The 15,543-nt window shown below is 44.1% G+C and overlaps 1 protein-coding gene across 3 annotated transcripts in view; it reads right to left on the minus strand.

Moving 5' to 3' along the window:
- The window catches only part of FEZ1 (fasciculation and elongation protein zeta 1), a 57,527-nt gene that overhangs the window by 13,041 nt on the left and 28,943 nt on the right, over positions 1 to 15,543 (minus strand). The window contains exons 4-6 of one of the 3 annotated variants that reach the window (XM_044278305.1): positions 11,702 to 11,788; positions 6,089 to 6,254; positions 3,124 to 3,395 (exon numbers count right to left, since the gene is read on the minus strand). In XM_044278305.1, the coding sequence (XP_044134240.1) occupies positions 3,124 to 3,395; positions 6,089 to 6,254; positions 11,702 to 11,788 (525 nt within the window). Of the gene's footprint in view, positions 1 to 3,123; positions 3,399 to 6,088; positions 6,255 to 11,701; positions 11,789 to 15,543 lie in introns of all 3 variants that reach the window. The other 2 variants (XM_044278304.1, XM_044278306.1) reach the window with 2 other exon arrangements.

Raw genomic sequence — 15,543 nt, forward strand, 5'->3', positions numbered from 1 at the left:
AGTGACGTCATCAAAGGTCCTATTCCTCACAGAACAAGACAGAAGAGATGCCAGCTGTGCAAACAAGTGGATTAAGGTGAGTTAAATTATTATTATTATTATTTTTTTAACCCCTCCAGTCCTATTGTACTATGCATTCTGTATTCAGAATGCTATTATTTTCCCTTATAACCATGTTATAAGGGAAAATAATACAATCTACACAACCTTGAACCCAAACCTGAACTTCAGGGAACAAGTTTGGGTCTGGGTACCACATTCAGTTTTTTATCATGCGCGTGCAAAACGCATTGCACTCGCGCGATAAAAACTGAACGGAACGCAATCGCAGTCAAAACTGACTGCAATTGGGTACCTACTCGCGCGGGTTTGCCGGAATGCATCTGGGATGCATCCTGAGCCAAAACATGACGCCCGTGTGAACCCAGCCTAATCGGTAAACAAGGGTATACATCTCAATATTTTGAAAAATCACTATAGGGTGAAGCGCTAAAAAAAATACTTTATTGATAATTAATTAAAAATAGGGGTGATACAAAAATCCTCAATGTCCTCTAAAGGCCTTTGTGTGCATCCATGGCAGTTGTGCCGTTTTCCGTTTTTTTTCGCGGACCCATTGACTTTTTTTCATGTCCGTGGATCCTCCAAAAATCAAGGAAAAAATACTGTCGTGTGCATGAGGCCTTAGGCTACATGCACACGTTCAGGATTCATGTGCGGAGAATCCGCACTGAAATCCGCAGGTGTTCACAGGCAAATCCGTGCGGTCAATCCGCATTAATTGGTGCGGATTTGCATGCGGATTTGGTGCGGATTTTCCGCATGCGGATTTCACTAAGTGAATAAAGAAAATCCGGTCAGGAAAAAAAAAATTATTGACATGTCGCGGATTTTAAAATCCGCACCGCAGGTCAAAATCCGTGCGGAAAAAATCTGCATCGTGTGCATTGAGAATTTCAAATTCTCATAGAATACAATGTACATGACCTAAGGTGCGGATTTTCCGCACGCAAATCCGCGCGTAAAATCCGCACGCAATCCTGATCGTGTGCAGGGGGCCTTACTCAGACAGGCAGTAGAATCGGGTGCTGCAGGATACATGGAGGACTTTGAATAGATAGGTCATATGTATCCAAAAGAACAGCTGGGTAAGCAAACCCAGATGAATGAAACACCTCTCCACCACTCTAAACTGATTAAAACGAAACAGTAACCACAACAAGGACACTTCTACTTGTTATTAATTAGTTATGGGTCCATTGTTCACACCATATAGATAATCGCGTGCTCGTGGTAAACCTTATAGCTTAGGGGTAGTGAAAGGCATATATCTAAATGTTGCTCAAAGTGGGTAGAAGTATAGATGCCCACCTTAGGCAACCATCATGTGCTGATTGTAATACACGATAAGAGGGTGCAACAAACCTATGATTTATGGTCGCGCAATGCCCTCTTATAAATAAACACTGCCCCTCAGCTATCTAGGCTACTTAATTACAAAAAATACTCAGCTGGCTAAAATCTATACATCAGCATGTAGCTCGACGTGTTTCTTCACTCTAGTGATTCATCAGGAGCTTAGCTAAGGTTCGTAGTGGCTGACTGAAGAACTAAGAGAAGCGCTGCCCTGTGGCAGCGTGTCCAGCACTAGGTTGGCCTACCTGCCGCCTGAACCGTCTTAGGGTATTTTCACACTAGCGTTATTCTTTTCCGGCATTGAGTTCCGTCCTAGGGGCTCAATACCAGAAAAGAACTGATCAGTTTTATCCTAATGCATTCTGAAGGGAGAGCAATCCGTTCAGGATGCATTAGGATGTCTTCAGTTCAGTCTTTTTGACTTTTCAGGACCGAGATAATACCACAGCATACTACGGTTTTATCTCCGTCCAAGATTCCAGAACACTTGCCGGAATGCCGGATCCAGCATTTTTTCCCATTGAAATGCATTAATGCCGGATCCGGCCCGAGTGTTCCGGCAAAATGGATCCGGCATTGCGGTCTGCGCATGCTCATACCACAAAAAATGTAAAAAATAAAATAAATGCCGGATCCGTTTTTCCGGATGACACTGGAGAGACGGATTCGGCATTTCAATGCATTTGTCATAAGGATCAGGATCTTGATCCGTCTGACAAATGCCATCAGTTTGCATACATTTGTACAGAATCCTTACTGCTGGAATCCTCTGCCGCAAGTGTGAAAGTACCCTTATTTGAAAGAGGGAGCACCGCCCCTAGGTGGAGATCATAGCGGCGTGCTGGCCAATCCGGTAGGTAGGGGACGGAATAAGTCCATGTGTAACCTCTCCCCTCGCCGGCCTGCCGCAGCGGATGTACCGCTGATCTACAGTAATGTACAGGGATAATATAAGGCAGACCTTGTACCCACTACTATGGGAACATACCGGGAAGGAGCCAGGCATAACAGCATATACAAAGCCCGCCTAGCACTAGCCATTGAGAATGATGTCTTAAATGGTCCTGAAAGTGGACATCAGCATAAATCATAAGCGATGTCTGGTATCCGCATACAAACAGCATATTGAACTATTAATGGTAACTGGTCAAGGAGCCAATATACCTACATGCCAAACGATAATATCAATATGCTAGGGGGCTATAGATGTTAAAAAGGCCCAAAAGTATTGCATGCAGGAAGGCTCCGATTGATATAAAATATAGTAATAAGAGTGCCACCATGTCATGGGGACTAACAGTAGTGTAAAATATGCCTTAGAGCAGCATTTAGATACATGCCTTTCACTACCCCTAAGCTATAGGTTTACCACAAGCAGGCGGTTATCTATATGGTGTGAACAGTGCACCAATAAATAACTAATTGATAACAAGTAGAAGTGTTCTTCTTGTGGTTACTGTTTCGTTTTAATCAGTTTAGAGTGGTGGCGAGGTGTTTCATTCATCTGGGTTTGCTTACCCAGCTGTTTTGGTTCTTTTGGATACATATGACCTATCTATTCAAAGTCCTCCATGTATCCTGCAGCTCCTGATTCTACTACCTGTCTGAGTTAGACGACATTGAGGAATTTTGTATCACCCCTAGTTTTAATTAATTATCAATAAAGTATTTATTTTAGCGCCTCACCCTACTATGTTACTCTGGTACCTTCATGGGCATCTGGCCATTTCTCTCGGTGCGGGTGCTCTGCAGACTGAGGCCCTTCTCTTTCCTCCTCTTCTTCACAAGCTCTCTGTGTTCCTTCTGCTTGTTCTGGACCTCCAGGAGAGCAGTGATGAAGGAATTCTTGACTTCCTTTTCAAACTCCAACTCATCCCGTCGAGCAAGATGCTGAACCAGCTCTTCAGAATAGTCACAGATTGCGTGCTCCACTCGCTCTAGTAACTGCGTCAGCTCCTCAACGCTCATGTGCTCCACACCTGCTGTATGTGACCGATGTGGATACACAAGAAACGTTATTCTACAGTATCTGAAATAACTGCAGAAACAAAACAATTGCCTCTTCTAATCTGGCTGTGTACTAGGTTGAATTAAAGATGCGGGTTCACTGCCATCTATGTGCCATCATTCTGTTGTATGTAGTTCCACCACTGCTATCTCTGGTTTATGAGAATTATACCTCAGAACATTCACCATTTTTACATAGTTACACAGGAAATATGGCTGAAAAAAAACATTTGTCTATCAGGTACAGCTAGGAATGGGAGGGAAGTGGAAAACCAGAATTCTAAGCGCTAATGTTCTGTTTTAAGAAAGCATCTAAGCCTTTTTTTGAAGTCATAAATTGTTTCTACTGTGCGTCCTGAGGTGAAAGAAGGAAAACTGCAACACTCTACTATACAATCCCTTTTTGAAGGTTTGTTGCAATGAACATAGCACACGTCCTGAGGTGACTATTCCACAGATTCACGTCTCTAAGGCTGGGTTCACACCTGAGCGTTTTACAGCGCGTTCCTACGCGCTGTAAAACGCTCAACAAGGAGAAACCAATGATTCCCTATGGGAATGGTTCACACTTGGGCGTTTTACAGCGCGTACGATCGCGCTGTAAAACGCCCGACGCTCCAAAAAGTACATGAGCGACTTTTGGGGCGTTTGTGGCCATAGGACACTGTAGTGAATCACACAAACGCGCATCAAACGCGCGTTTACTATTACAAAAACGCGCATAAAAATGCGCGTCAAAAACGCGCGTAAAACGCGCGTTTGCGCAACGCTCAAGTGTGAACCCAGCCTTATGGTGAAGAAGCCTTGACGCCTCTGGAGACTGAACTTTTTCTTCTCCATACGGAGGCAGTGCCCCCTTGTCTTTTAGGTTATTTTTACATGGAACAGCTTTTCACCATATTTTTTGCATGGCCTTTTTTATATTTATATAGGTAAATCATATCCCTCCCTTAGATGTCTCTTGACAAAACTAAATACGTTTCTTTTGATCTTTCCTCATAACTAAGACCCTCCATGTCCCTTATCAGTTTAGTTGCTCTTCTTTGCACTTTCTTCAGGTCTAAGACATTCATTCTATGAACTGGTGCCCATAACTGAACTGCAAATTCCAGAACCAGACCACACCAAAGCTTTGCTAAGTGTTAATATTACTTCCCGATTTAGAGAGTCCACACCCTTTTAAATACAAGACAGCATTCTGCTTGCCTTAGGCCTCTTGCACACGACCATATGGCTTTTTCAGTATTTTGTGGTCTGCAAAAAAAACTGATCCGCAAAAAATATGGATAAAGTCCATGTGCATTCCGTTTTTTGCGGAACGGAACAGCTGACCCCTGATAGAACAGTACTATCCTTGTCCATTATGCGGAAAATAATAGGATATGTTCTATCTTTAAACGGAAAGGAAAAATGGAAATACGGAAACGGAAGGCATACGGAGTACCTTCCATTTTTTTTGCGGATCCATTAAAATATATACGGAATGCAAAAAACGGAATGTAAACGGAAAAAAAAAACGTTTGTGTGCAAGAGGCCTTAGAAGCAGTTGGTTGACATTGCATGCTGTTAGACTATGATCTACAAGCACACTCAAATACTCTCCAAATTATAACCCCCTTAGGAAATGTGATACATGTTGAATGTGAAAAATACAAATCTAGATTACCAGTGAATTTTTATACTCTGAAGAGGTTTTCCAGGACCAACAAAGGAGCGGTGCAGTGGACAAGGCAGTAATCCTGTGGACAATATCCACCTTCATGCGCCAACAGATGAGAAAAAGACTTCATCCACATGGTTACAGCCCTGTCTACTACATCACCGCTATGATGTCCCACATCAATTCCAGTAATGGAAAGCTTCAGGAGTAAGAAGATGATTTTGTCAGAACTCAGAAGTCAAGATTTTTTGAAGAAGCAAGACACATGGCCAGTCCTGAAAGCAGCAGGTCTACGGCACTTTGAAAAGGTAAGTGCATTAGAATGTGCTTTTTTGACAGGTTCCTAGTTTAGTGTAGTTTAACCACAGCCATGAAATCAGATGGAGCTCACTATATATATAACTTAACAGGAGAAAGATGCTCCACCACTGTGCAGATGCACATCTATAAAAACTCTTATATACATTCATTAGTTACATCTTTTATCTGCTAGTGATTTAGGCAAGAGGAGAGATCCACATCACCTTTCAAGAACTGTTTAGGTTTTGAATTTCTTGTATGTCTTTTTCTACTAGTTTTGCAGCCTTTTGTTGTTTTGTATTTATTGTGACTTTCTATGGTTGGCCACCAGGGGGCACCGTGAACATACATTTCCGCTCTATAAATACCGGTTATGTCTGAGTACAGTAGGAAAATGTTAAAGGTTTACACTCAGGTGCTACATAAAGCATGTATTTTACTAAGGATGGGTTCAACTTATGGCAAATTATCATCTTGAATCAGTTTATCAGTCTGTAACCCAGTGTACTCAATGATAAAAAGTGATCATGTGGAAAAAATCATGATGGATGTGATGGAGAATAACACTTGCACAGTTGTTTTAGTCCTATAGAAATGAATAAGATCCATAATAAATTAGAAAAAATTGCAATTGTGAGCCTGTCAGCTACATGAGGCACAGTATGACTTGGAGACATTGGGGGTATACTGTAGACAGGCCCTTACCCTCCACTGTCCAGTTATTATTGAAGTTGTGACTCAGGGCCTGCATTTCCTGGAGGAGAACAGTGTCAGAACGAGATGAAATCTCTTCAAGGTCATTATCCTCTTCATCCAGTTCTTCCTCAGGGTCTGGAGAGTTCTGCATCATCTCCTCAATCTCCTCAATCACCTGCAGAGAGAAAACCAACATTATTTATTGAGATATTGGGCTGCCTACCATGATGTCTCATATAAAATCTTCTGCAAGAAAAAAGTCCTTTACATTTCTATAATATTCTCTGCACTGAGAGCGATACAGTAAATCTTCAGCTTCATAGAAATCTAAGGCTCTGTTTACACTGGTGCTTAGGTTCTGTTCCCTCTGATGTGCAGAATATCCGATCTGCACTATTACCCACAGTAGCAAAAAAAATAATAATAAGTGACACACCCAAATGGAAGTCATGAGACTAGTGTGAACAGAACCTCCATAAAATGATCTATTATACACAGCAGTGCACTACAGAACAAGTTCAGCCTAGAACTAAAAAGCAGCCCAGGCACATAAACTCCGCCACACCACATACAATATCGCCCCCCCTCCCCCCCATCCCCTATATTGTGGAAAAATACAGACGCACAATACTGTAGCAAATTTTGCATCTTGTAGCTGTGTCCCTCACTGCCACCTTAAATAAGTAAGGGTACTTTCACACTCGCGGCAGAGTGATCCGGCAAGCAGTTCCGTCGCCGGAACTGCCTGCCCGATCCGTCAAAACGTATGCAAACTGATGGCATTTGTCAGACGTATCAGGATCAGGATCCTGATCCGTATGACAAATGCATTGAAATTTTTTGCGGTCTGAGCATGCGCAGACCGCAATGCCAGATCCATTTTGCCAAAACACTCGGGACCGGAGCCGGCATTAATGCATTTCAATGGGAATTTTGGACGGAGATAAAACCGCAGCATGCTGCAGTATTATCTCCATCCTGAAAAGTCAAAAAGACTGAACACATCCTGATGCATCCTGAACGGATTACTCTCCATTCAGAATGCATGGGGATAAAACTGATCAGTTCTTTTCCGGTATTGAGCCCCTAGGACAGAACTCAGTGCCGGAAAAGAATAACGCTAGTGTGACAGTACCCTAGGCCACTGCATCAATATAAGGTTGAACATAAAATTGGAACGCAGAAACTCCTAATATGATGCTCAGGGAGAAGGGCTTCATCAGTCAGGGAATAAAACGAATAATACTGCCATACAGTGACCACCATAGAGGTCAGATACCAATCTACACAGGCGCACTGCAGGCTGCAATCACACGACAGGTGATACAAGTAAATACAGTACTGAATACAGAGGCAAAATAAACAATTACTGTATATCCAGTGGCTCACAGGGGAACTCATTCTCTTTTCCTCTTCCTCTCCATCTCGTCCAGACCGCCATGAAGACATCTTCCAGCCATGATATGTTTACTGTACAACATCCTTGAGCCTATGCTTCTGATGCATATCCCACCCTCTAAAACACAGACTTTTCACCCTGCCACAACCCTGTTTACTGTGCCTGAGGCCTATTCCCAACCCACCAGTCAAATATATGATTGAGAAGGATTGTTTAGTCAAGCTGCACACAATCAGTTCATATATATCAATACTGTACTATATAACAATGGGCTGCACTCTACATGAAAAGCGTGTGCCATATTGCATGTACTGTATCGGCAGATAATCCAGCATTAGAAGCTACGGTCCCTGTGCTTGTTATAACTTGATGTGGTGGATTTTATTCTAATATGGTCAGGTGCCACACTGGATCTTTGCATATGAACTGCACAATCATTATCCGCAGTGATGTATCCCCCTATGACTACTATGTATTATAATATACTAAATATAATATTAAGTATTAGGGAGAAGGAGCTGCAAGACAGCAGATGGTGAAAAGCAAAGCCCAAGCATGTGTCATACCAGCATCCAGTGCCATATTGTAGCATCTAGTATAGTATCTCCCCTAGTACCGAAATCATGTCAGTCCTTACAGCAGTAATATCAGCCCCTGGAGAAGTATACTAATCAGATGTGCAATGGCAAGTACTTGTTCAACGAGTATATTGAGTGGACTCACAGACAGTAACTCACTGGCTCACTCCTTGACTCAACAAGTCACAGCAGTCCACAGGAGCCAGCTGCAAGAAGAGGACATGGCCCAATGAGCGGCACAGCAGTATTAGAGGAGGAGGCGAAGTTAAACTTTCCATTAGGGGGTCAAACCAAGCTGTCCATACAGGACACACTGAGCTCCTTAGGACTTTTTGTGCCAGGATGGGTGGGCATAACAGGAGTGGTCCTATGCATAAGGCATAATAGAAATCAAAGAGATGGGCGATGCCCACTAAGAAACCCAGAAGAGCAGCCCACAGACAGTCTTCCCGGTATTGAAGATCCTGCTATAGAACAAATGGTAAAGTAAGGCCTCGTCACAAGACCACATTGTAATACATATGTGAATACAGGAACATAGACGAGTAGGCTTCATCTATTGCGTGCTCATATTGATATTTAAGACCAGTGTTTAGTATTTTCTACCATATTAGAGATACAAAGAGGGGTAAATGATACAGATGTAGATACTATTTTGATTAGTTCTATAGGTTGCTACCAATACAGACAAGAATAGAATATGGAGCATTTCTGGAATATGAGCGCAGAGACTGACATTAGCTCAGGACATAAAACAAATATCTGCATATAACGTAGAAGATGTAAGATGATGGTTAGTGACATTATTCTTAGCATCTGGTCCATACGGAAACCTTCCGGTATAAGGCTGTTGTGGAATATATTCTGTATTGTCCTCACTACAGACATACACGGCACATCTACTGCTGGTGGGTGAACACAGGATGATATGAAGGCTCTGACTGATTGGTTTCCATAGCAGCAATCTCCGTCTTGCACCTTCTTGAGGGGGTGGGGGGGCCTCAGAGAAGACGTCTTCAGTCACCTGAGTACCCCCTAATGTCCTTGTGTTCATCAACATGCCAGGCACATTTGCAGCTTCAGAGGCGTGTAGACCTGACTGACCAATCAAGATTCCCCAGCATGTAATAAATATGTAAGATTAAGCAACACTCACTAACAATAGATAAAGGCTGGTGCAATTCCAGCCATTTCTATTATATTCATTGATATCCCCATACAGGCAACAGCCACCAGTCTACAGACGAGTAACTGATCCCTAAAGAGGTTCTCTCATTATTCATATAAAAAGTCCCCAAATAATATAATTTGCTATTTTTAACTTTCTTTCCTTTTCTGTGTCCCCATCTGGACCATTGCTAGTGTGTGCTATGGTGGGCAGGCTGCTGGCCAGTGTCAGGGTGGTCAGTGTCTCTGTTTTCTACCTACAAACCACTTGCATCTATTTGGTCTATATAGCTTTACCTCCCCCATGCTCCACATCACCACCAGTTAGTCTCCTTCTCCCTCTGGCAGCTAAAATATAGTTGCCACTAAGTTCCCCGGTCAGTCTCCTTCCTCTCTAGCAGCAATACATATAATCTCTAGATAGTCCTCCTGCAGATGGATAATAATTGTAACATTGACTCTGGAGCAGTGAAGAGAAATGGTAATTGCTTTGTCACAAGTCAATCCTCAGAAGCAGTCTTTGGAGGTCTGCTGTATATTACTACTGTACAGGCTCCGGTCCTTCCCTGAGCAGCATAGAAGCAATTTATACTGGCTGTTACTGAGAGAACAGAGAACATATGTACCTTCTCTGCAATACAAGGGTCCTAAGAGCCAATACAAGGGTCCAGATGGTTAGCCAGTCAGAAATATTGGTCAGCATGCAAATTAGGAAGCTTACGGTGTGTGACCAATCAGCAAGCTTGCGGCTTTATTTGAATCGACCCTGTGCAGCTGTCAGTGCCTGGTGAAATGTTTAACTACTCCATTTGCTGACTCTGCATTACACCTGACTCTATGTTGTGGGTGAGTTCAAATTGACAGGGGGGGGGGGGGGGAAGCAACACAAGTAGGCAGGGTCTGTAATACCATAGTGCACTCCAAAATACTGCCCCAGTAGAACCAAATACCAGGTTGCAACATAATATTTTTCCCCAAAAGCTGTTCCTCTGTAAAGGGCCGGCTCCAGGTTCATGTGGGCCCTTGGGCGATAAATCTCAGTGGGCCCCCTTGTGGCATTTTTCAAATGTTACCGCGGCATCTGAGAGTGTTAAAAAACAGAAGCGCGGGCTTCCTGCTCAGACGCGCCTTCCCCCAGCGGAGATTGGGGAAAGCACCCTGTTCTAAAAATGAGCCGCAGCCTGTACTAGGCTCATTATTAGTGTATCCGAGTTCAAACCACTAGGAGGCAGCACTAAGCTGTGATATAGTGATTTATATACAGAATAATAAAGCAATTTCCATTATTCTGTATAAGTTGCAATCTGATGAAAAGTAATAAAAAAAGTAAAAAAAAAAAAAAGATTTGAAAATATAAAAAAAAAATACCCCACTTTCCCCCAAAAAATAAAAAAATATAACATTATGGGCATCGTCGCATGCGAAAACACCCATATTATAATTTTTTTTTTTTAAGTTAGTTTTTTTAAGTTAAGTGAAGGATGTAACAGAAAAAAATAAAAAAAGGCTGATTTGCTGTTTTTCATCATTTTATCTCCCAAGAAAATTGAATAAAAAGTGATCAAGTCATACACACCCCAAAATGGTATTGTCAAAAAAAGACTGATTTCCCTCAAATGAGTCCCCACACATCTCCATAGACATAACTATAAAAAAAAGTTATGGGGGTCACGGTTTCTGTTAGGGTTGCCACCTTTCCCAACAAATTGATTTATTTAGCCTCTATTTATTCAATGATTCTGCTGGGATTCGAACTCACAGCCTTCTACATTAAAGTCAAGAACATTAACCACTGAGCTATAGAGCTTCATGTTAACCTGCTGTAATTATATCCTTTCAGGGATCGGCACTGCCCTGCTTTCCCAGGTGCTGACGCTGGCCCTGCCTCTGTGGTGGCCATCAATAGCTGTCATGTTCTGTTCTCCTTCTCCAATTTGCTCTAATTAAGCAAGGAGCTTAAGAGCTGAGATGAGGGTCACAGCACCGACCCAGCCCCTACCTTCCGCATGCTGCCTGGACTGCCCCTAGTAATGACCTCTATAGTATCACTGACCGTGCACCGACTTTGATTCTTGTGACTGGATCCCATTCAGGTCTGACAACTTCTCTGGCTAATATTTGCTATCAATATTCAGCATGTTTGACCTTGGGATCAAGACTTGACAGGGCACCGACTTGACTAACACAGAAACCTACATTATTTCCACACATTCAGTATACAAATCATCACTGCATAAAATATACAAGTGTATACAAAATCAATTAATCTGGAATAAAAATAATCCCAAAATTGAATATTATTTAAAAAATTACCTGCCGGTCACCTAATCTGACCTTGCATTAAGGTCATATTCCGTATTTTTTAAAGTATAGTCATTTTTTTATTTTTAATCCTTAGCAGCCCCATAGCGACTGCTGGAGCTATCATAACCTCCTTGTATCTCAGTGATATTCACATGTTACTTCCCGTCCATTTACCTGGTCAGCGGTTAACAGGGGCTCCTCATTAATACCAGAATCATTCTCACTCTTCTCATTCAGTTCTTCCTCCTCTTTCTCATGGAACTGGAAGCAGATGGACAGGTTTTATTAAGTTGGGTCACATGAATCAGTGACTATTACTGCGCTTCTCTGTCTGCCAGCAGCAACGTTACAGATATTGAGGGTGACCAACATCCCATTTCCCATCAGCTGCTGTTCACTGAATATAAGGTAAGTGCATCAAAGCGTTTGTTGGCTGATGCCCCCAGAAATGCCCTGCGTAATACCCAATCAGCAGACGTGTGACAAGTAGAAGACAGATGACAGACCTCTGTGGAGTGAAGTGTTGCCTGAGCTTTCTTTAGTAAAAAGAAAATGTTTCTAGCAGCTATGGCTGAGAAAAATCTTCTGTGTGTGACCCCCGCTGGGCCAAAGCCATTCTTTATAATAAGAAGAAGACAGCAGGGAGAACATCTGCGAGGAACAGCTCTGAAGACTTGGGATTGTATAGAAATGCTATGGTATGGTATGATTTGAGTGCAGCAATTCTGCAGGGTTTTACAGTATCAGCAAAGAAGACAAGATTTTTAGAAATCTCCTCCACAAGCTGAGAAAATAATAATCCGTAGCCTGCACCGACCTGTGGTTCTGATTTTAAATCTGCAGCAAGTCAATAGGCTGTAGATATTCACTGCCAGCTTCACCATTAGAAATACACAGAGAGAAATCCGCATCCAATAAACTGCAGAAAATTCACTATGCGTGGCCGTACCCTTAGATATAATGCGGCAAAAAGAATAATCTACTACGCAGCTTAGTGGAAATAGTGGTTGCTCAGTGAAAGGGGGTGTATCCAAAGATGGGACAATTTGCGCCAACATTTTAACATGAAATTCTGTCTCAAGGTAAGCCAACCATTAAAAGTTAGTCAGGCACCAAACTTATCAACCAGCTTGAGCCCCTGTGATACATTTGGCACATCTTTAGGGTACAGCCACGTGCTGCAGCAATGCTGTGTCTGTATAACGAAGGTGACCGCTGCAGCCAATTCACTCGCCTTAATGGCAAGTGGCACAGGACCCCTAAGGCAAGTGACTGGCTGCGGTCATGTATGGCGCCCCTGCAATCAGGAATACAAAGTCCGGCAGGGAGGACAGAGTGGCAGTGCTGGAACAGAAGGGGTTGAGGACAGAAAGTATAACTTTATTTATTATTTGAATAGCTTCTCTGTCAGTTCTAGAAAAATATATGAGATTGTAGAGTATTTGTACAGGTAGAGAAGACATGAATTACTAACACATGTTCTGCAATTGCTTTTCCCATAGCCTGGTCCCGCTACCTAGTTTATAAAGTGTAACTGCCGTTTCATTTTTTATACCCTAATGGTATATATAGTACACCCTGCTGTATAAATGCTTTTGTGCTTTAAAATGCCATCATTTTTAGTTTTACCCTATAATAACTCTCATAAACGTGTGCTACTTTCCTATTTTGCAGCCTCTTCTCACAGCGTTGTCATGGGCAAGCGTTCTCCTCTGTATTATACACAAGAGACGGGGAGAGCACTGGGAGGAGGAGCACAGCCCTGAGTGCTGGGGAGAGCACTGGGAGGAGGAGCACAGCCCTGAGTGCTGGGGAGAGCACTGGGAGGAGGAGCACAGCCCTGAGTGCTGGGGAGAGCACTGGGAGGAGGAGCACAGCCCTGAGTGCTGGGGAGAGCACTGGGAGGAGGAGCACAGCCCTGAGTGCTGGGGAGAGCACTGGGAGGAGGAGCACAGCCCTGAGTGCTGGGGAGAGCACTGGGAGGAGGAGCACAGCCCTGAGTGCTGGGGAGAGCACTGGGAGGAGGAGCACAGCCCTGAGTGTTGGGGAGAGCACTGGGAGGAGCACAGCCCTGAGTGCTGGGGAGAGCACTGGGAGGAGCTCAGCCCTGAGTGCTGGGGAGAGCACTGGGAGGAGGAGCTCAGCCTTGAGTGCTGGGGAGAGCACTGGGAGGAGGAGCTCAGCCTTGAGTGCTGGGGAGAGCACTGGGAGGAGCTCAGCCCTGAGTGCTGGGGAGAGCACTGGGAGGAGGAGCTCAGCCCTGAGTGCTGGGGAGAGCACTGGGAGGAGGAGCACAGCCCCGAGTGCTGGGGAGAGAACTGGGAGGAGGCGCACAGCCCTGAGTGCTGGGGAGAGCACTGGGAGGAGGAGCTCAGCCCTGAGTGCTGGGGAGAGCACTGGGAGGAGGAGCACAGCCCTGAGTGCTGTGGAGAGCACTGGGAGGAGGAGCTCAGCCCTGAGTGCTGGGGAGAGCACTGGGAGGAGCTCAGCCCTGAGTGCTGGGGAGAGCACTGGGAGGAGGAGCTCAGCCCTGAGTGCTGGGGAGAGCACTGGGAGGAGGAGCACAGCCCTGAGTGCTGGGGAGAGCACTGAGAGGAGAAGCACAGCCCTGAGTGCTGGGGAGAGCACTGGGAGGAGTTGCTCAGCCCTGAGTGCTGGGGAGAGCACTGGAAGGAGCTCAGCCCTGAGTGCTGGGGCGAGCACTGGGAAGAGGAGCTCAGCCCTGAATGCTGGGGAGAGCACTGGGAGGAGGAGCTCAGCCCTGAGTACTGGGGAGAGTACTGGGAGGAGGAGCACAGCCCTGAATGCTGGGGAGAGCACTGGGAGGAGGAGCACAGCCCTGAGTGCTGGGGAGAGCACTGGGAGGAGGACGCCAGCCCTGAGTGCTGGGGAGAGCACTGGGAGGAGGAGCACAGCCCTGAGTGCTGGGGAGAGCACTGGGAGGAGGAGCACAGCCCTGAGTGCTGGGGAGAGCACTGGGAGGAAGAGCACAGCCCCGAGTGCTGGGGAGAGAACTGGGAGGAGGCGCACAGCCCTGAGTGCTGGGGAGAGCACTGGGAGGAGGAGCACAGCCCCGAGTGCTGGGGAGAGAACTGGGAGGAGCCGCACAGCCCTGAGTGCTGGGGAGAGCACTGGGAGGAGGCGCTCAGCCCTGGGTGCTGGGGCGAGCACTGGGAAGAGGAGCTCAGCCCTGAATGCTGGGGAGAGCACTGGGAGGAGGAGCTTAGCCCTGAGTGCCTGTACTCTGGCAGAAAGTGGAGGGGGAGGGGCTGCTTTACATGGTGATATCTCCTGAATCTTAGCAGCTAGAAACATGCAACTGATCTTGTTTGAAAGCTGACAGGTGACTATTAAGAGGCTAAAACGAATGCTTGTTATAGATTAAACACCACCTTCTGGAAAAATATGTCTTAGATATAAAACAACTTCCCAAATATATTTATATGCATTAAATATATATATATATATATATATATATATATATATATATATGGAATAAAAAATATATAAAATACACTGTAGCTAAATAGGTAAAGGGTGATTGATTCACATAACACGTTGAGAATTCATCCTAATACAATACATTCCTAGAGAGCTTCACACATAAATATAAAGTTTATAAGACAATTATCAATAATACTGATGATTAGCTTAGTCCACAATTCATGTATATACTGGTACCAATCAAAGTTCAAGATTAGGGTAAATAATCTGATATCAATTAGAGTTAATGATTGAAGTACATAGTCCCAAAAAAAAATATCTTAACATTTTTTTGACAAAGTTTTAAAGAAATTGTCCGATCCATATATATTCCAATCCTGAAATCTACAGTTTGTATGATGTCAATCTATCTCAAAGGTGAAGACTTCACTATTTGTGACTATCTTCTATGAAGGTTATTTCCCCCAAAGCGTTGATTAGGGTAAGTTCACACTAGCGTTAGAGATTCCGTTATGGCTTTCCATCATAACATGGTTATTACTTGTTACAAGTGGCACTTGTGTTGGTTAATA

Source organism: Bufo gargarizans, chromosome 2 (assembly GCF_014858855.1).
Source record: "Bufo gargarizans isolate SCDJY-AF-19 chromosome 2, ASM1485885v1, whole genome shotgun sequence".
Classification (NCBI taxonomy): Eukaryota; Metazoa; Chordata; class Amphibia; order Anura; family Bufonidae; genus Bufo; species Bufo gargarizans.